Source organism: Phallusia mammillata, chromosome 5 (assembly GCF_965637545.1).
Source record: "Phallusia mammillata chromosome 5, kaPhaMamm4.hap1.1, whole genome shotgun sequence".
NCBI lineage: Eukaryota > Metazoa > Chordata > Ascidiacea > Phlebobranchia > Ascidiidae > Phallusia > Phallusia mammillata.
In genome coordinates, this window is record NC_137256.1 from 4,022,564 (window position 1) to 4,044,579 (window position 22,016).

Genomic DNA, 22,016 nt, shown 5'->3' on the forward strand with positions numbered 1-22,016 from the left:
TTTAGGCTAATGGTAAAATTTGTTCGAACATAAAATTTTGATTCAATAAATTTTAATGAATAATAATTTTGTTTAATTTGTTCGAGATTTGATGCAAATTCCTACAGGATGAAATGATTGTAACTTCTTTGAATTTTAGTAATGTTGCAATAGGCATTGCTATGGATTTTAATTCTATGGTGCCGGATTTATGAAATTGCGCAATCGTTTGTCGTCGCACGTGCGCTCACGTGACTCTGAGACTAGTTCTTTGTATCTGAAGTAATCGCTGCTAAGCTTAATCTAATATATCAAATGAAATGGAATGTAGGTTTGAATTGTTTAACTGTTTGAATTTGTGCAACTATTTTTAATTGTAAAACTGTTTAAAATGCCTAAAAGTGCGTATAAACCGTTTCGTAAACTATCAAGGCAACAGAAATGGCGCCGCACGAAGTTGAATCGTAGATGTGAAAAGTCAACAGAAAAACAAAAAGTTGATTCAGGTACATCCGATAATGAAGAGGTTTCAACATCTGACTCAATTTTTACTGATGAAAATTTAAATACTGTCTCAAATTCAAGCATTGTTGTGTATGGTTTACAGCCAAACATCAACACGAACTGCGACACATCTGATGATGATTCAAACGTTTCAAGTAGTTCAGATTTTGGTTTAAGCAGAAAAAAATCATTTGTATTATGTGCTGACAAGCTTAATCCGTTGGCACTTAAACAATCCTTGCAACAGTGGGTGCTCACCGAGCGCAATGTACCAAAATCTGCAGTAACTACACTAGAAAAAAAATTGGCTAAAATAAAGCCAAAAATAAATTATGGCTAGTTTTAATCCAATTTTTGGCTTACAGTAAAGACAATCTAGTTTGTCCTTGTTATAAGCCAATAGATGGATACAACTAAGCCATCTAGTTGTTTTGGCAAAGCTTTGTGGCTTATATAAATCCGGTACTATTAGCCAAGTTCTAGCCAGATTTTTGGCTGAATATACACCACATTTTGTGTGGTTGGCTTAATATGAGACAGAGTTTTAAGTCGGCAGAAATGCAGCCTAGGAATAAACAACCAAAAATGTTAATGGCTTTTTATAAGCCAAAACAGATTATTTTTTTGTGGCTTAGGAGAAGCCAATAATTGAAAAAAAGTCTTCATATCAGCCACCAGTAAGAGCCTAAATCATACATATAAAATAATGTCAGAGTTTCTTCTGGGCATATTATGGCAGAGTTTTTTTTTGTTCTAAATTTGAAAATGAGTTTGTATTCAAAACTACTACTGGCTGTTGTTGCCTCTTTTTGATAACACAAAAATGGAGCGATACATTTTTATTGCAACATATCAAAACAGACAGCTGTAATCCGATTTCATAACAACGTATTGTTTTTTCTTGTGGCTGTACATTGAAAAGGGGAACAGTGTGACCAAATCATCTTTTTGAAGAATTTTGCAGTATTCAACAGAACAAACAGAATATGCATTAAGGTAAGAACAAATACCTTCATTTTTGTAGCACTTGACATGAAAGTAGAATTGGTTTTGGTAACAGAAAATGTGATTGATACAACCAAACATTGGTAGTCCATCAAGTACTTCATATATCAGAAATCCTTGCTGTCTGTACTTTAAGCCATTAACTACAAGCCATCCAACTGATATAATAGATTGCAGGTGTGGAAATTTTTGCTGCATGCTTTCTTTAAATAAACAATCCTCAAAGACAACCAATTTCATTGGGCCATGGTCAAATTTATCCATGAATAAATGTTCCGTACGCAAAAGCATACACAGTTGTCTTTGGTGTCTTTCAGCCATATATAAAGCAACATTTTTGAAACTGGCAACACTAGCAAGGTTTTTAAAATAGGAATGTTTTGCCTCAAATCGCATGCTCCACATATGCACTGCGGGCCCTAACTTAAGAATATTAGTTGGGACATGGACAAGGTAGTGTTGCTTCGGAATAAGGTTTAGGTGAGGAAATGCCTGTTTAAACAAATAAAGATGAAAGATAATACTCTGTTTTAGGTACATTATTTGATCTGTTGCTAGTATAGGGCTTGTTGCAATGCTAACGATTCTCAACAAAACAAGAAAACATTCATAGTACTGACTATTTACATCCACCAAATCTGCAATGCAAAATGGCAACAGTCTTGCCAACAACCACATTTGTGCAGCAGATTGCCTCAAATTGTTGGTTAAATGAATTGGCAATATTGGACTGGGTTTATCTGTAACATCAAGATACGAATAGGACAAGTACAAAATTCTTTGATTTAACAGATCTAGTGTAAATGTTTTTTCGTCATTTACATAATAATCCAGTAAAGCCTTTAGCACATATGGGACACACCCTTCCAAGAGTATGTGCATGATGTCCTGTGGACTACATTCAATTGGCTCAAAGTGTGGCAGCAAAAACAAAGAGGATAGACGATTGACACCATATTCTCTGGAATGAGTTGGATTTAAGTCCAAATTTTTACAATGGATATGTACATGCTGAGACTGGTTCCTTAAAACATATTCATTTTCTGCAAACTTGTGTTGTATGTCATCAAAAGTGGCCATACAATTCCTGCACTTTTTGTTGGAAAAACCAAGACCCTCCTTAAAACCTAACAACTGGTGTGTAGCCAGAGTATCACCAACAATACTGGCAAGCCCTCCTTTGACTATGTGATTTTTACAATGTTTGTCAACCACATCAAACCCAGTAGTGCTCAACTCTTCAATCTCATCACAAAATGGTTTTAAAATCATATCAATGCCAAACTTGCGAATGTCGGTGGTTCTTGCTACAGCAAGCAAAAAAATACTGCTTAATCTTGACCTGTATGCAGGATTAATGTTTGCAAATGTTATGTAAAAAAAACCTAGCTTGTGATTATAAATATGACTGCCCAGTGGATTACATAATTGTACATCATCATAATAAAGTACAACCTGCAATGAATCCCTTGTTAAAAAGAGTGGATTGGTTTTATAAATGGACCCATCACAAAAATCATGAATAGTGTGTGGCTTTACTTTGCCATACTTGCTTCCTGTGTCTGTTTGCAATGTGTTCAAAAAATCATTTTGCCTCACCAAAGATTGCAAAGTTTCTTTCAGCGATATGTAGTAAAACTGGTAAACTTCCGCAAAGATTTTACGTTTGTTACCGATTCCTCTAATAGCTGTACCACTTCCCAAGATAATTGCTTTTGGTTGAACAAAATCAAAATGGGTTTGAAAGTATGCCAATTGTTGATTCTTTGATTTTAAATTTGAAAACATGTTCAGAACTGGTTCCATCTTTGCAGAGATTTCATTAAATGGGGTTGCACTTATTGCTGGATATTCTCTTAAATGGTGTGAAGTCTCCTCCCAAACGTTATGGACAATTTCTTCCACAGATTGCACAATACATTCCATTGCTTTCTATTAAATTCCATTTAAAAGTTTTATCTTACATATAACAACAATTATTATTTAACATAACTTTTAAAAATCTTACCTGTGTCAACCTATGTTTTTCTTTCAGCCGCAAAATGAAATCTGCTCCTAACATGTCCCACTGTTTCTTGGGAAGTATTGAGTTTGAGTCACAAACCGAAGCTGTTGTATTCACACATTCCTCATCGCAATTGCTGGGCTCAGAAATATCATTTACATTCGCAGCTCTGTCATCTTGGAGAATTGTGGCAACACATTCTTGCGTTTGAGTTGTTATGCATGTTCGTGCCAGTGCATCTTTGTGATGACGGCTGCAATGTTTTTTAAAACTCGCAAGCGTTTTGAACTTTAACGGACAGCTTCGAGTCTGACATACTATCGCATTTCGTGCGAATTCGGCGTCGCGATGTGAGTTTAAATGTACAACGAACTCGCACAAGAAACGGAAGTTTTTGCAACATACAGAACATTTGTGCGCCATGTTGCCGTTCCCACGCAGCCTTGAACCCCTATACGCCCTGCTGATTAACGAGTAGCATATCTTACTCCATGTGTTTTGACGTAAACCTATTCTATAGATTCAATTGTTTTCCTAAATTCAACCAAAAAATGACGGTTTAAGTTTCATCACATCCTCTGTTGGTAGTGGTTAAGAAAACATGTTACATTAGTTGCGCCAGCATTTTTACAAATAGACCTGGTATTTAAACGTGCGATGACTCATTTACGTAGCTAATTAAGATGTGAACTTCAAATTTATAAGTGAACATTTTACTTTGAAACATTGATGTTGTATTGGGAAGTTTTGTTTTTGTTGTAATTCACATTGAAATTATTTTGACTCTCCCCGCATACCGCAAAAAAACTTACACGAACCATTGTGAAAAAGCACGCGTTTCCGGAAACGTTGTCGTGTGCAAATGCAAACCGTAAAAACCAGTATAATAAGTGCCTTGATTTTTATATCTGTTTGAATCGAGTACATATTCCATGGATTTGACAGCAACAGACGGTGAAAACGGTAATTCTTTAAGCTTTATTAATGATTATTGTTATTTAATGTGTTTTGTACATGTCGTATCTTGCGTTGTTTTTTCAGAATGTGACACAATTATCACAAGAGCTATAAGTTTTGGGTTAAGCGAAGAAGTGGTGAAAATGATAGAAGGTTGTCACGTTTTACAATTTAAAAATAAAGTTAAGATTATACCAAACAAGTATTTTGTTGCAGAGTCTGGAATTACGATGAAGGACTTGCCATTATCTCAAATTGAAATTAAAGGTGAATTTGGCACCTTGCCCTTTGCTGTGAGAAGGCACATTTACAAGTTTTTTGAAGGAATTGAGGTTAGGCACACACATTGTACTTTTTTGGCATTAGCATAACAGCATATCTCTTGCAGAATACAAGTGCCTGCTGTGAGCAGCAGAATGAAAGTATTCATGACATCAGCAGTGAATTCAGCAGCGAGAGTTTCGAAGCTCACAGTTCTGATAGTACAACTCCAACTGCAGAGAGCGCAGGCAATCCTGACATATATAAGCAAAAAACGAGCCGACAATACAAAAGCAAGAACTATGCCAAATTTAGGAACAATCCGCTTGTTGAGAAAGCATCAGGAGAACCAACTAATTATCCATCAGGGATATCAAAGCCCTTCCCTTTTGATGAAGATGTTAAAGAATATTTGAGCAATGTAACAAGAGAAAATTTCTGTAAAAATTATTCAGCTTATAAATGGGTAGTGAGGGAAGTTGTAAATGTAATACTGGCATTGATTCACCGAAAACCAACAAAACAAGAAAGAAATATCATAGCCACTGTTCTTGTAAATGAATATCCAGTGCTCGGGTGTGGCTATCCAGGTCATGCTGCTTTAAGTGAGGCGATGCGAAAAAGGCTTAATAACCAGCAGGCATTCAAACTGCAAATTATAAAGCCTGAGGTATCTTCTCTTAAAAAAAAAGAAAAGAGTGATGAGACCAGCCAATTGTCCAACAACGATTTTGAAAAACGGCGATGTTATATACTTTCGTTGGGACCACAGCGGGGAGAAGAAGTTATGGCCAAGTACCCCCAATTCAAAAATTATTTGAACGTAAGCATCCACTGTACATTTTTTTGTGTATGTGTGTATTTATTATGTGATCATGCAGGTACAAAAAGAATTTGCATTGATTTTGGATCAGCAGTTTGAGCACTTTTGCATGAAAGCAGAACAAGGATGGAAACAATTAAAAACAGCTGTTATTCCGAAGGTGGGGAATGTTCCAGACTTCGACTGGCTGGCAAAGCTTTTGAAGTTAGTACCTGGCAACTTTGAATATATGGTCAAACTTGAATTTGATACAACTTTGGAAGTTATTAAAAAAAAACAATCCCAACCATACATTCTTGTCATCGGTGAAACTTCGTCACCCAATGATGTTGCTATTATTGTTGATCAAAAAGTCCTATTAAATGTGTCAGAATGTTCTCCATTTAATTGTATTTTCACCCTGTTTGGAGTCTACTATATTTTAAATTTGGAGTATCCATGCCAAGCAAAGTCAGTGTTTGCCTTTTTAGAGTATTATATGTGCGGGATAGGAAAGGAGCCTAAGAAGAACTTGGCTTGTTTAACCAACTTACTTTAGGTTTTCTGTAGGATTGTTTTGCTCGATAACTTTCTGCCAATATGTAAATTTACAAGCTTGTGAAAAAAAACTCCTTTAATATGGTAAAATGTATAAACTGCAGATTGTTGTCCCATGTGTATTTCTTTTGTATGCATTTAGTTATGTCCTATTTGCATGTAAATTTGTTTTGCCACCGTAAATTGTTTTTGCCCCTTGTACATATGTGTGTTGCTTGGCAAGGCATAGATTGACATCATTTAGTGACAAGAATTATAAAACTAACTTATTGATGTAAAAGTTTTGTAATTGGTAAGCCAAAACAATGACCTAATGTTTTTGCAATTGGTGTGATTTTGTGGTAAAGTGGTGAAGGCATTGTTTTCATGTCATAGGTGTTACAACAAAACGTGTGCTTTATAAATAAAAGCAGGGATGTTTTCATATCTTCTGTATTTTTTTAGACAGGTATTGCTTTATCAATGGGCATCAGTTGATAGATGTGCAGTGACAGCTTATTGTAAGACAAAAAAATATAATCCAACATTTCGGCTAGTCCAATCTTTGTACTGGCAAATAATCATCCAAATGAGATCTTAAATAGGCATCCAAAAATTGGCTTGAAGTTAGACGACTAAAATTGATCCAAATTTTTGACCTTGTTTTAAGCCAATTTTGGGACAGCTTTGCCAGCAAAATTAGCCAATGTTTTGGCCTAAATTTAAGCCAATTTAATTTCTAGTGTAATCTTTTAAAAATATTAAAACCTTATCATGAACAATTGCCAATGACATTTTCAACTTTGCTACCAACACCTGAACTGACATATAAAAGTATGAACAATGGGGGTGAATATGTGCATTTTAGTAACTGGGTAGTTGGTTTAAAGAAGATTCTGACTTTGGAAGTAACACGAAGAACACTTTCAGCATGTCAATTTACATTTTATTTAATAATTAATGTGGATGGACTTCCGCTTTTTAAAGGATCGCCTGACTATAAGCTTTATCCAATTTTAGTAAAAGTGTATCTCATCAAGATGAAATGTCTATGTGCTGGAATGTATTGCACAAATAAGTCTACTAACAGAGAACTTCCTGCTTCTGGCCTGTTTCTCAAAGAATTTATAAAAGACTTAGACAATCTTATACAAAATCCAATGACTATCAATACTGTAACATGCAGACTGGGAAACTATGGACTTTATGTTTGTGATGCACCCATGCGATCAAGCCTTAAATGCATTAAATCACATACTGGTTATTACAGTTGTGAAAGATGCACAGTCAAGGGCCAATACATTCACCGTCGGGTTTGTTTTCTAGGAAGCAATTGCACTTTACGCACTGATAGAGGTTTCAAACTGCATACATATAAGAAGCATCACGCAGGCATTTCAATTCTGTCAACAAAAAGTGTTGACATGGTGTCTGGTTTTATTTTGGACTACATGCACTTGGGTTGCTTGGGAGTGATGCGAAGGTTATTACTGTGGTGGAAAGGAACACCACATCAATTACAAGCAAAACTGTCATCCCATGCTATTAATGTGATTAGTGCCAGTATTGTGGGAAGCAAGTCATTTATTCCACAAGAGTTTAATAGAAAGTTACGGCCACTTAAAGATGTACTGTACTGGAAAGCAATGGAATTTAGACTGTTCATGTTGTATGTGGGGCCTGTGATAATGAAAAATAGCAGTGCTTTAACACATGAAAGATACATGCATTTTCTTAAGCTTTCCTGTGCCTTCAGGTTTTTTTTAAGTCATGACTGTACAAATGCTAATTTGCAAACTGCAAATGAATTGCTTCATAGCTTTGTGTATGATTGTGCTTTGCTCTATGGCAAAGATTTTGTTAGTTATAATGTACATTCTTTAATTCACTTAGTTCAGGATTATGAAAAATATGGCTGTTTGGAAAACATTTCTTGCTTTCCATTTGAAAGTTATTTGGGTTGCATAAAAGACCAAGTTAGATCTGGATTTAAACCATTACAGCAATGTTCCTGGTTTGTATATCACAAAAATGAAAACCCTGTGTTTGATTGTCCTTTGAGAAATGACAAATGTGAAGGTCAGGCTTTTTTTAGTACATCTGTTTTAACAAAGTACTTTGGGGAAGAACCATTGTCATTTATGAGAAAAGTTGCCTTGCCTGATTCTGTTGTTATTAAGCGAAACACCATGTCTGACTCAACATTATTTTTTCGTGATTGTTTTTATAGTGTTGTTGCAGGTTGTAATGTTTATTTTGTTGTACATGAGTATGCAAAAGTGGAAAATTTTTTTAAAAACCCAATTTGTTCCAAAATTGTAGGGATACAAAGAATTTCTAATTTGTGTGTAGACTATCATTTATTGCCCATGTCCAAAGAGCTAAAAAAGTGCTTTGTTTTACCATATAGAGATGACTTGGTAGCTATAATATTGCTTCATATGACCTAATGACTGTTTGGTGTTTTGCAGGCAATTGCTTCAACAATGAAAAAATTTGTATGTTTAAAATTTAGTAACGGCTCAACAGACATAGTGCCACGCAGATGGATGGTTGGGTATTCTCAGTGTAAATGGCCGTTCGACTCAAATGCAGATATAAGAGCTTTAGCCAAAAGTGAAGTTGAACCTGAGGAGGACTGGAAAGAACACAGTTGTGTGATTCTTTGTGAATCGAGTATGTAGAAATATAGTATTTGCATAAACACACTGATTGTAAATAAAAAATATCTTATTTTTTAAGATAACTATGAAAAATGTGAGGAAAAGGGTTATACTACTGCAATGCTAAGTGAGACATCAGCAGATGAGGAATTTACCCCACCTCTTGTGAAAACAGACAGCCGAAGTATTTACAAACAAGCAGCAGCTCAAAATGATAATTGCATCAGAAAACATAAAAGGTTTTTGGACATTAAAGGCTTTACATAGTTTGCTCTAGTTAAAACTTTCATCTGTGTGTTATTAGAAAAAGTCCTGAAAAAGTTTTTCTCCAACCCAAGTATCCAAAATGTCAAAATGATGATTTACTGCATGAGATCCGAAGTGGCTATGCTTTCATAAGAAAACAATTTCATGTTTTGAATGAAAAAATTGATCGACTTTCTGATTTAAATGATTCAATGACCAGTGACTCTAGCACTTCAACTGAACCATGGAAAATACAACCTGCCTGTACAGAGGAAGAGCTGGAGGAAAATTTAAAGCAATCTTTGGTACAGTATTACTGTGTTAAGGTAATTGTCATTCAGACTAGATAATACTTTACTTTTTTTAAAACAGAATGCAAAGTTATTGGCACAACAAGTGGAGGTGAAGTGTCTCAGAGCAACTTTTCGCAACTTTTTGAAAGTATTTATGGGGAAAAACTTGGCAATGCAATATTCTTGGTCTGGTATGGGAAGTGGCCGTCAACAAGTGAAACGAGCTTTTAAAAGCCGCAAACTCTACATAATTTTTCAAGGTAATTTGGTCTGACTCATGAGTTTCTTTCTGAGTACTTATAAAATTTAATCTGATTGCATTGTTATTGACTTACAATGTAGTTTTGTCACTTGCAGTATAAAATACTGGACTGTTGTTTTTAAGTTGTGTGAATTATACAGTAATAACATTTAAAGTTATTAGATTTTGGTCATAACTGAATGTATAAATCTATTTGAAACTGTATGTCATTTTCCAGGTTTTTTTTTACCATTTTTCAGTGTACAACATTTAATGTGTCATGTTTTTAAAACAAAAATTATTTCAAATTTTGGTGTATTACTCCTATCTCAATTGCTTTTGCTATGTCACTTTTGAAAAAAAAATACATTTTAGATGTTCTACACAACACTTCTTGCCATCAGGGGGCCAACCGTGATGAAATAGCTAACGCAATAAAACGGGTTTTCAATCAAGTGTCTGATTGGGACGGTGGGAGGCAGCAACGGATGAAGCCTGCAGAACAAGCCTAAAACACCTAATGGTCACCTAAAAGGAACGCCTACTGGTTGTTTCCATTTGTGATCTTTCGTTTGAATAAAATAGAATTTCTTACCATAGCGTGGTGTTTGTCGGGTTTATTCAGATTTATGTACTTTTAGGTAATTTCTTACATAAACCAAGTGTGGCGTTGTGAAGTGCCTTGTTAGAACAAGCTAGGTCCTTACATACAAAGCAGCACAAGGGCCATAAACGGCCGTGGTTGCATTTGAAACATATATGCCAAACATATACGTCAGGGATATCCATGGGTTTGGCATATGGCCCACGTCCTTTGACGAGGCAAAACGAACATAATTTGCAGAAGGGCCCTACATAAATTTTTGCTTGGGAAAAGTCAGTTCTTTCTGGATTTTGATATCTGCTGCCGAATTTATTTAGGAATACAACTAAAATTTCAAGTTCGGCTTCGTGTCATAGACAGCGTTCAATAAGTTAAAGCGGACAAAACAATGAAACCATCATCGCCGTCGAGGTAAACGTTACAGATCATTAAGTAAATATCTCTAGGCCAGGGGTCGCCAACCCGCGGCTCCGGAGCCACATGCGGCTCTTTGATCCCTCTGATGCGGCTCAGGTCTTAAAATTACCGAACGTTTATAACATTTTATTGCACACTCTGTGACGATTAAGCCGAACACAAAAGTCTAAAATGAAAATTACGGTGCAATAACATGACCGTGTCCGCTTCTGGTAACTGGTGGCGCGCAGGTTAACACACAAAGTGAGATACTGTTTTGGTTTGCAGTGTATGTGCGCACGCAACAATATCTGTTTGTTGTCTCACAAGACGCGTTAAACAAGAAAATTAGCGTCTGAAGCAAACAGAACAATTTAGTACCACGTGTATAGATTCGTTTGCTTTCACTTCTGACGAGACTGGTTTACCAGTGTACCTAATATGTGAAACTAGCTAACAGTAAAAAGTCAAACGTCGTGAGATAAAAAAGGGCTTTTGCATTGGCATTTTATTTCATATTTTAAAACGGCTTTGTGGCTCCCAGTGTTTTTTTACTGTGTAAAACTGGTCCAAATGGCTCTTCGTGTGGTAAAGGTTGGCGACCCCTGCTCTAGGTGGTATGACAGTAGGCATTCAAAACATTTAAAAATGGTTACAAGTAGAACATTTATTTACGCATATATTATAATATAAAAGCAGGCAATGAAGTGTTTACCTTGGTGCAGTAAAACAGCCCAAAATATTGAGCCGAGTGGGATATACAATGACTTGACAAATATTTTGCAAAAAAACAAAAATTCCTTTTCATTTCTTGGAACGCGAGGAACATATTCTTATACATCGAGTGGCAGGAAACGTTGGAGACATCCTTAAAAAGTTGTGATTTATTGGTGTGACAGAAATTTGTCAGAAATGTTTAAAGCAAAATTGCAAACTACAATAAGGCAAGAGTTAACAGCAGTGCTGTAAAAAGGAATACAATTTGTTTTATTTACAGAGCTAATTTAGGATAAAAAAATTACTTTTCTACAAGACCGAAAGATGCAAAGTGGAAAAAGGCAGGTTCTTCGAAAGTTTTTCTGGTTTTTCATTGGATACTTTTTTACGTATGGCGCATACTACTCAATTTTACTGCTGCAATCCAGTATTAACATCAAAGATGGCGTGGGTAAGAAATTATTGAGTTATATCTGAATTTCGATTTTTTGAAATGTTCAGTTTGCGTTAAAAAATATTGTCAGCCAAATATAAGAAAAAAACAACTATTAAATAAACACCAAATGACTATATAAATAAATATCTTACCGATGTTCACCATGTGGGACAGAGTTAAAAGTCGGGTCGGGTTCGGGCTTATGATTTTAATAAAAATGGGATTGATTCGGGCTGACTTCACATCCTTTGTCGGTAATAAAAAAATACCCAGCGAAGTAACCTAGTTCTTGGCTTAACCGAACGTCCAATAGTTCTGAATCGTCATGTTTAAGACATTGTCTATTATTGTCCTTTGTGTATGTCCTGTTTGTTATAGACCTGCCAGTTTTCGGGCCAACTTTCGGGCCAAACAGCCTTCTTCAACGATTCTGGTCCGGGACGGATTTTGGGCTTGTACAGCTCTTAGCATTACTGATTGTTGAACTTTTGGACTTTTAATGGATCCTATGAAAAGATCTGCTGATACTTTATTTTCGTTTTATTTTTAATGTTTTATTATTTAAGGTGTTACATCAGCTTCAGTAACATACGGCTGCTCAGTCGTTTTCAGTATTTTTCTTGCTCCAATTCTACTTCGTGTATTGGGTGAAAGGTACTCGGCGATTGTGGGCCAAGTCACGTTCTTGATTTACATATTGGCCAATTTCTATCCAGGTAATGTACATCATCAATAGCTAAAATTTACCAAGATAGTATTTTTGTCATCGTTTGTAGCAGTTGTATTGCATATTAAAACGCTGTGTTTCTTTTCTTTCCCTTGTATACAACACAGTATCACGCAGGACATTTTTATAAATTCATGTGCATATGGAGTAACCGCGTACGTGCGTGTGTGTGCATAGCTACGTCTAAAAGGGAGTCTTTCACTGTCCCTCACATTCTATTTTTTTCCTTTTTTTTTGAACTTATAAATTACTTGCTTACTTAACTTATAGTGCCTTTAACTTATTTTCGTTTTTAGAACCCTATATTCTTATCCCTGCTGCGGCACTTGTGGCAGTCGGAGAGGCGACGATGTGGCCAACCTTGTTATTGTTTACTGTTCACTACGCGCGGTGTTACGCTCGACACGCCAACAAGGACACATCCGCTTACGAAACTATGTTTGTGGGAATTTACTTCAGTGGATTTTATCTGAGTCAGGTAGGCTACAATACCGTATCCAAAAACATTTTTCGCTAAGGTTCAAACTATTTTGGGTTCTAAAACTGATTCTTTAATAGTAGGTTTTAAAAACTGCGTTATGGGATCAAAGATGAGCTATAAATCGTTTCTTTTTTTCTTTTTTTTGAGGAGGAGACAATAACCCTTGCCTCATGTTTACGACAATAGTAAGGTAGATCGTGAAGTATAAATTGCCGCTTTTTGTTTTGCAAAAAATCGCATTGTTATTTCAGATATTTGCAAACTTGCTGTCATACGGAATTCTTTTTGGTGGCAAAAATTTGTTTGGAAATCAAAATCAATCGACAGTCGATTTTTCGCATTGTGGTGCAAATGATTGCCAAGATCCAAACGCCACAAACGAGAACATTGACATGTATGTGCCGACGTCTCAAATTACTCTTTACTTGGTTTTGGGAGTGATGGCTGGATTGCTTGTTGTGTCAATTATCGTGTATTTGACGATGCTGAAAGATATTGATGTTTCTCTTGAAGCTGTTAATCTGGAAACCCAAACTTCAGAAGGTACTTTTCCAAATAAACAACCAATTTAATCTGAGCTTGGTTTAACGCCTAAAGCATTGCGCGAAAACTTTCTTTCAAAAATTTTGAGCGTGTTTGAGTAACAGCATATCTGTTTGTAAATGTTAATACAAACTGCATAAGCCGAGTTGCAGGTGAATTGCATTAAATTAAGTTGCGCGTGGGCTTAAAACGTTTGCAATAGACCTTAAATCTATTTCAACAAGGTTGCCGAAGGGTACGATAAAAATGTGCAGTTTTGACTTTTTGGATTGTACTTTTAGAAGCGGCGCTAAAGAATCAAGAAACGAAACAAACCAGCGACACAAGATCAGAAAGGGAAAGAACAAATCCTAACGAAGTTCATTTCAAAACCAAGGTATACCAAATATATTTGGGTTATTCATAATATAATTGTTTCTTAGGAACACTATACACGGACTTGAAAAGTAATTTAATCATAAACATTACTGCCAAGGTGCTGGTGTATATAGAATACATCGTTCAGACGTTTCAACAATCTTTGTTGTCATCATCAGTGTATGTAGTCAATCAAGCTGTAGAACACGGTATTTTTCCTTAGTTTTTCCTTAGTGCTTTATATACCGTGTTCTACAGCTTGATTGACAACCTACACTGATGATGACAACAGAAATTGTTGAAACGTCTGAACGATGTATTCTATATACACCAGCACCTTGGCAGTAATGTTTATGATTAATTGTTTCTTGTTTGCAGAACGGTTTCGCCCCAGTATTGTCCAGCATCAAAGAAACATTTAGTCTCCTATTTCATCCACAACAACTTCTTTTGGCACCGTTTGCTCTGTATAGCGGAATGTACGTAGCTTTCATAATGTCTGATATATCCAGAGCTTATGGTTCCTGTCTATTTGGGGTCCAGCAGGTGCGATTGCAGTTTTTTGACAAACATTATTTATTATAGTGACAAACTTTTTTCTTGAAATAGATCGGACTTAATATGGCATTACATAGCGCGGCGGGTGGCATATGGTCAATGCTGGCCAGTTCGTTGTCCAGTCGATATGGTCGAAGAGTGACTATTATGCTAGGTTTTGGAATCGACTTGTCATGTTGGCTGTTTCTTCTCTTTTGGCAACCATCAAGCCAAAATTTAGGTTGGACTTATGCCATATACGTTACAACAGCCTTTGCCAGCATTACTTGGATAACAACAATCAGCGGTAAGAACCACTTATGCGATTTCGCGCTTATAGTTAACGTAAGAACACAGCAAAATTATGATATTGTTTTAGATACATACGTTGATTACTTTTCGAAAAAGCGAGACATCGCCTTTGTGGTCTGGAACTTGTGGATGATGGTGGGAATAGCGGTGCAGTTTGGTTGGAGCACAAGTCTTTGTGTCAGAACAAAGATATATGTGCAAATTGGAATCCTGTGTTTTTCAACTTTAACCTACGGTGAGCAACGTCGAATCGTGTTCTGTGTTTTTAGGTATTGTCGTTGCAGATTTACTAGATAAGCTTATAGGAACCAATGAACAATAAGTTTTTTTTTACAAAAATTACCTTGTTCAAGGTCATTTTGTGTATTATAAAACCTTTTTATGACACTGGTGTTTGTACGCAGGTGTTGCCGATTACATTCAGAGGAATAAGGACAAACATGGCTGAAACGCAAGCATGGAATAGAAAATATAAACTACCGCAAAATAATACTTATACTGCGCGGTCGAAAACAGTATCTTCGAAAACTAAAAAAAAACTAATTCGACCTTTGCTGCAAAATTGCCTTTTTAACATGTTTTTGTGATCTGTGCAACAGGTTATTGTACTGAGGAAGAATATCTAAGGCAAAACCTTTAAATGATTAAAGCGTTGAAATCATCACTCTTATATAATCCGGTTTGAAACCTCTTGCTCGGAATAATACCGTGAACTATGTACAGTGTATTACATGTTTTTAAACAGAAGTTTACAAATTGTGCATAAGCAGATGTAATGTATATCCAAATAAAAAATGTGACAGAAATCTTTTCTGGGAAATATGTCAAGTGTTTGAGGGGAAAATTTCATACATACATGCTAACGCAAATGGATTACGATATCAAGCAATTATTTTGACATAAGAATCAATTATAAACAAAAACCAGAAACATTCCACAATGTACAAACGTTGTAACGTTTTTTTAATGTTCATTATTTTTACTAAATAGCCTATGTGAATTTTGGGCTAGCCTACACTGAAATTGGCAGAGAGATGAAATTTCCCCTATATATATATTGCTTTTATATGTGCCGACGCCCATGGGTGGATTATTACATCAGGTTAACATGTGGACAAACATTTAACGATTGGGTTCATATAGGTATGGCGTTGTTCTTTTTATGAGTCTAGCGGCTGTTCGCATAAAAAATAAGCACTTTTGCGGTTAAGGTACACAGTTTGCTAAGGTAGTTTTGTAGAGGAAACCATTTTTACAGCAAGTCACTTATCTTTGATACCACCAAAGTCATAGTTAATTATGTCACATAGTATTTAGTCTCCCAAAGGAAATTGCAACTGCAATCGAACGATATTTTCAGAAGCAGTATAATATGAAATTCCTTAAATTCCTATAGAAAAATGCAACTTGTGATGTTCTTAAGCGAATACTATTCGTTTGCCTCAATACTGAAAAAACGTAACGATTGAACAATAGTGTTCGATGAACGTACTGTGTAAATACAACATCATATAGAATGCAGCAAACCTTGCTTTGCAAATATTGGTCAAGTGTATATAATAGATATGTGTAGAAGAATGGATTTGTGCAATAGGGAATAAGGGCAAATAAACCGTATGTTTTGTTAGAATATAATGAAATAAGGATGAACTGCCATTAGGATGGATGTTAACACATTGGTGTTCGAACAAAGGTGATAAAGAACTTTTACGTAATATTTGCAAAATGGGCGAACTTCAACAACAATCGAGCATTCAGACCTATAGAAAAACAATTGTATGGAAGTTTCTATTGTTTTCAAGTGGAACATTTCTAACTTTTGCGGCATACAGTTCTCTGGTTTACCTGCAGTCAAGCATCAACATCAAAGGAGGAGTTGTTAATTTTACTTGTGTTTGGATATTACTTTGAATTAAACTTAAAAAGTTATAATTTTGTGGGATTCAAGATGCAGCTTCCGTTATAGCGACTAACGCCACCGCAGCCGTTTTGGAATAATCTTTACCCCAGTTCTCATACCAGTTTTTGTTGCAAAGATCTTTGTGATCACCTCTCAAACAACGCATCTTTTCTTTGTGCTTGTCAACATCTACCCAGGCAATGTGTAATTTTCATTAAATTCTGATCGTTAAAATCCAGAACAAACAGTTGACTGGAATGAGGCAATTGTATTTTGTATTGCATATACTACTGTCTGCGAAATAAATATGAAAAATCTTAATTCGTTGTGTTAGTAGGTTGATACATGTTAAAAGCGCTTTTGTCCCTGCATGGTTATATTCAGTGGTGGCTCGTTCCTAAAAATACTGGGGGTGCTGCTCGCAGTTTTTTAGCCTTAAGAGTCCTGGGCTTACATTGCATAGTTTTTAGCTTAAAACATGCAGCAGTCATGTCTGAGCTGAGGCGATTTCTGGCACTCGATTTTGTGAAATAACAACATATTAATTACCAAAACACTCTGAGTTTAGAAACAGTCAAAACGGTACCGGTAAAGGTAACAGTAAATCAGATACTGAATCATTATATCAATACACATGAGTGCACTAGGTTGCAAATACTGTCCTGTGGTGTGTTAAGAAACCAAATCTTGAAAGTGTCACCACTCAGGTATTTTAAAATTCTCGGTGATTCTGCAATTCGTTCTGCATTTAATATTGCCTAAATTTCAATGAGGCATTTAACTTCACATTCATAAAGCTATTTTTTCTTTGGTAGCATTCAGAACTAAAACTGAGTATTTCTTGTTGTTACTTATTCCTGAATGACATATTTGGAACAGCAGATGTTTTTTTTCCATTTTTTCTTAAAACTTTTTAATTCAATCAATTATTAAAACGTTAGAATGTTAGATGATCTTTTTTACAAGGTGTTACATACACTTTTTAATTGAATGATAATTGCAAAAACTGAAATCTTAAAAGTCATCTTAAAAAGTCGGGATTAACCTTGGCAAAATAATTATTTAACTGTACTCACTGTCAAACTTAAGAATATAATACACGGGTTTGGTTTTGGATCTGATTGTTAATAATTTTACCTTTCTTATCAGCTATGTACGGCGAATACTTTCCAAACAATCAGCAAGTTACTTTTTCGGCTCTTGGTGTTTGAGCTGTTCGAATTAGTTGGAATACAAGTCCTTTGTCGGCATTAGGATCTACTTGCAGCTTTTGTGCCTTTCGATGTTAAGCTACAGAAAGTTGTAATTATCCAGGACTGATAGTATCACTCAGAATTACATATAACGTAGATTTTATGTTATTATACACAAACTATATAAAAATTAAAAAAAAACAGAGCTGCTAAAGTTCATTGTTTAAGAATTAGGACAGAAGCTTTGTTAATATATTTTAAGGGTTGTTGCACAGATTTCTATAGTAGAATGTTTAACGGTTAACTGGCTGCCCTGTCCTCGAAACAGCAAAATACTGCCGTATGATTTGACTTTTTCAGATCTGCGAACCGGGACGAGAACAGTCATCCCCCTCCACTTCCGCACCGAACAACATCGGCGATCCACGTCATCGATCTTACGAAACGTTCGTCGCTGTCAATAACCGTCCTCGAGACACCCGGGTCTGCCTATGGGATTACAGAAAACGTTTCGAGGAACCGCGCTGGTGTTTTGTTTAGGCGGGTTTCATTTGGCCAGCAGCCAATTTCATTTTGGCCGGCAACCGACTGTACCCCGCCAGGTTCGTGCGGTCGGTTGCGATCCTGCGGCAGCACACACCCAGAATGCTCCAAGCACCATTCAAATAACGGGACACTTGACTCGATAACCAATGGGTTTTTTTCGGTGTTCTTGCTGTTTTTAAGAAACTGTTTATCAATGACAATTGGATAAAGTGACAATACAAATAAAATTTGGACAAAAAGTTTGTGAGATTTTTTTTTAATTGGAATTTGCTTAGATGTTTCAAGCTACATGTTTCTTCTTTTGCGGAAACCTTCAAACGAAAATCTTGGCGTTGTGATTGTAAGGCGACAATGCGGCCGCGCATTTATGTGTTCAGTTCACACTGTGCACGATGCTGAACGGAAAGCGGAATCACAGGCACCAATGTCTGTGAAACAATGTTCGTTGGATACTTGCTTGTGGGGTTTCAATTTAGTCAGGTTTGGTTAAACTAATACGAAAGGAACAAACTATAGTCCCAAAAGTTTTGAACTTATGATTTTTACCAAATGTTAACGCAGATTTTTGCCAACTTGCTGCGGGATTCTCTTCGGTGAAAAAAACATGAAAGCAGTTAATCACAATCACAGCCTTCGTGATTTTTCGTACTGCGGAAGACGCTTTTGTCAAAATCCAATTTTCACGCTACAAAACATTCATCAGGCTATTGAACTGGATGCTGTTTTATTTCGTTTTTACTTGTTTTAGACATTACTACACCGAAAAGTGTTTAAGGTACACAAACATTTCATTTCTCACTTGTACTTACTGTTATATTCCAAGTTGCCCTCAAACGTTCTGTTTAAGTCATTGTCTATTATTGTCCACTGCAGAGTTGTAAGTCGGGCCGGGCTTTTCGAGCCTGGTTCGGGCTTGGGTTTCTTAAAAAAATGTGCCTGATTCGGGTGTGACTTTACACTCTATGTCAGGGGTGGGGAATCTGCGGCCTTTTAGGGCACTAAGTGCGGCCTTTGATATCAAAATACATTTTAGGATGTTAATATTACGGACTGCACCAGGCGTTGTGAAGTAGACAGAAACGTATTTTTCGATCTTTATTCCACTTTACTATTTGATTAGTTCTAGGGCAGCGGTTTTCAAATTAGAGCCAAACGGTCCCATAGTGGTTTACATCAGTGGTTCCCAACCGCTGGTCCGCGGACCGGTGCCGGTCCGCGTAAATATTTTGCCGGTCTGCAAATTATTTTACTTTATTTCTACGTTTTAAAGTAGGCCTATTGCAAAGTTGTTGGCTGTAAAACTGGGGTAGCTCTCCACCGTTGATATCCGCAAAATTACTTAAAAAAGCTTTTGTGACGTTTATAATTGTTTTGTCATAAACTGCGTCTAGCATTCAACATTTCTTTGTAAAACAAAGTTATTCTTCACTTTTAAGATGAGATTCATACTGGCAGCTAAACAACAGCAAACATCCCACTAACATTGACTTTGTATGTAAATGGATTGGCGTTTTGTTGTTTAAGTTGATTGCCGTTTGGTTCACTACGATCTTTTGTTGCCGGTCCGTGGAAATTTTTTAAGTTTTTACCGGTCCAATGGCGTGGAAAGGTTGGGAACCTCTGGTTTACATGGCGATTTCCGTAGTTGCAAAAGAACAATTGTTTGCGCATAATCGAATGTCTTAACTTGTCTGTGATGTCACACGGTGCTCTTAGATCACTGATATCTGTAAACAAGCCAGTTTCTAGGTTAAATAATTCCTGAATGTTGTAGTTAAGATTGGAATGTAGTAAGGGATTATATTTAGCTTGGACCGTAAGTGCTACAACTCTAGAAGGGATTTGCAAAACGACAATTCTGTACGTCACCACTGTCCTTGGCCTGGGAAATAGTCCATGTGGCCTAAACGACTATTGATAAACCGTTTGGTGGCCTTTATAAACCAAAAGGTTCCCCACCCCTGCTCTATGTCAATAATTTTTTAACAAATTGAACCAGCTAAGTAGCTAGTTGCTGGACCTGACCTAATTTTAAACAGCCCTATAACGCATTGTTTAAGACCGATTGTCTATTGTGTTTGTTGTCTTTGTCTTTCTTGGTGCTTCAATATATAGGCCCAGTTTGGGCATGGTTTCGGGCATGTGCTTACGGCTTTGGGTCGGGTTCGGCTCCAATTTGAGGCCCGTTTACAACTCTGGTTCATTGTCTATGTCCTGTTTTTTTATAGACCTGTCAGTCAAACTTTTGGGCGTAATCGGGCTTCTCAGGTTTCAGGCTTGTACTTTAGGGTTCGGGTCCGTTTACAACTCTGGGCTATAGTGATAGCTAAACTTTTTGGGCAAAACTTTCAATAGATACTACTAAAAGATCTGCTGATACTATATATTCTTTTTATTTTTAATGTTTTATTATTTAAGGCGTTACATCAGCTTTAGTAACGTATGGCTGCTCAGTCGTTTTCACCGTTTTTCTTACTTCGATTCTACTTCGTGTATTGGAAGAAACGTACTCGGAGATTGTGGCCAAGGCTAAAAGCGCTTTTAACTTGTATCAACCAACCAACACAACAGGTTAAGATATTTCACATTTTTGTCGCAGACTGTAGTATATGCAATACACAATATAATTGCATTCTGTCGTTCAGCTTTTCGTTCTGCTGGATTTGAACGATCAGAATTTAATAAAAATTATACGTTACCTTAAAATTTAAACATTTAATGTTGACCAGTACAGAGAAAAGATAGGTTATTTGAGAGGTGATCACAGAGATCTTTGCACCCAAAACTGGCATGAGAACGGGAGTAAAAATTATTCCAAAAATTGCTGCCGTGGCATAAGTCGCAGTAATGGATGCATCTAGAATCCCACAAAATTATAATTTTTGGATTTTAATTTTCAGGAATTGTTCAATGTCACTTTTATCCAAAAACAATGAGACTCCTCCTTCGATGTTGAAAAAGTTGGAGAATAGGTAGGCAGCAAAAGTTAGAAATATTCCACTTGAAAATTGTTACATCTTATTTGCCAGTAATTGCCGATTTCTATTGATTTCCGCTTTTCCTCAGTACAACGTGTGTTTCAATCCATTGCGTTGTGTGACGTAATAATCGACTGCCAGTTTTGCGTGAGAATAACGCAACGTGGTTTAGTTCTTCTGTCGAGCACGGTGCTCGATATATATGTGTTTAATGACTCCAAAATGTGAATTACTATAGTCAATGCGAACTTAACTGCAATGACCTAACATGTCATTCGCTTTGTAATAGTTGTACTGTACGTATAGTTGGGTTTAGACAAGGTGCTTGAGTTGCATTTTGTTTACGCAGTATTCCTGTTTTCTCCTCACCTGAAGCGTGACTTATTCCTTTACTGCAGGGGTTCCCAACCTGTGGTACGCGAAGGTTTTTCCGGTGGTACGCGAGCAGCTTCCGTTTTATCACAAAAACAAAATACAGGTCATGTCAATTGTCATCAAGAAGCACAGTTGCATTGAAAAGCCGTACAACGTTGTGTGACATTGGGCGTTAATAATGTTGCTCTTGATCTACTGTTTTATAGATTAAGCTACAAATAGCGTTGATGCCGGTTGTAAGCTAACAATAGATCGGAATAAAATGTTCAATAACAGCTACATTTAAAGAGGTAGTTTATGGGGGTAGAGCTACTAACACTGAGCTTGGGCTGGCCCCCGCTCTGGGAATTTCTGGTAGGTGGCGCTAAGGAGCATAGGCGTTTATGGTGCTGTTACAGCAGTTTGGGTTTATGGTAAGAAT

At 36.4% G+C, this 22,016-nt stretch overlaps 3 protein-coding genes and 1 pseudogene across 7 annotated transcripts; 3 read left to right on the top strand and 1 right to left on the bottom strand.

Moving 5' to 3' along the window:
• Nucleotides 1–1,307: 1,307 nt before the first annotated feature.
• On the bottom strand, nt 1,308–3,916 carry LOC145229262 (uncharacterized). Its single transcript, XM_080094565.1, has 2 exons — nt 3,497–3,916; nt 1,308–3,420 (listed from the first exon to the last, which is right to left on the bottom strand). The coding sequence occupies exons 1-2, from the start codon at nt 3,914–3,916 to the stop codon at nt 1,336–1,338; spliced, it is 2,505 nt and encodes an 834-aa protein (XP_079950691.1). The 3' UTR covers nt 1,308–1,335.
• A 253-nt stretch (nt 3,917–4,169) lies between these two features.
• Nucleotides 4,170–7,775, top strand: LOC145229263 (uncharacterized). 4 transcript variants are annotated; one of them, XM_080094567.1, is made up of 4 exons: nt 4,170–4,603; nt 4,667–4,782; nt 4,839–5,534; nt 5,593–7,775. In XM_080094567.1, exons 1-4 carry the CDS (start codon nt 4,426–4,428, stop codon nt 6,070–6,072), a joined length of 1,470 nt encoding a protein of 489 aa, XP_079950693.1. In that variant the 5' UTR covers nt 4,170–4,425; the 3' UTR covers nt 6,073–7,775. The 4 variants fall into 4 exon arrangements, with proteins under 4 accessions (XP_079950693.1, XP_079950694.1, XP_079950695.1 ...); XM_080094568.1 differs by having other exon boundaries at nt 4,170–4,456; nt 4,535–4,782; XM_080094569.1 differs by having other exon boundaries at nt 4,170–4,456.
• A 69-nt stretch (nt 7,776–7,844) lies between these two features.
• On the top strand, nt 7,845–10,087 carry LOC145229265 (uncharacterized; annotated as a pseudogene). Its single transcript, XR_013860404.1, has 5 exons — nt 7,845–8,726; nt 8,793–8,952; nt 9,018–9,264; nt 9,332–9,512; nt 9,869–10,087. The product of XR_013860404.1 is annotated as an uncharacterized LOC145229265 (transcript).
• Nucleotides 10,088–11,494: 1,407 nt separating this feature from the next.
• On the top strand, nt 11,495–15,121 carry LOC145228904 (protein unc-93 homolog A-like). The gene is made up of 9 exons (XM_080094117.1): nt 11,495–11,661; nt 12,213–12,362; nt 12,670–12,851; nt 13,106–13,397; nt 13,679–13,773; nt 14,133–14,300; nt 14,364–14,598; nt 14,671–14,838; nt 15,008–15,121. Exons 1-9 carry the CDS (start codon nt 11,535–11,537, stop codon nt 15,049–15,051), a joined length of 1,461 nt encoding a protein of 486 aa, XP_079950243.1. The 5' UTR covers nt 11,495–11,534; the 3' UTR covers nt 15,052–15,121.
• Nucleotides 15,122–22,016: the final 6,895 nt, after the last annotated feature.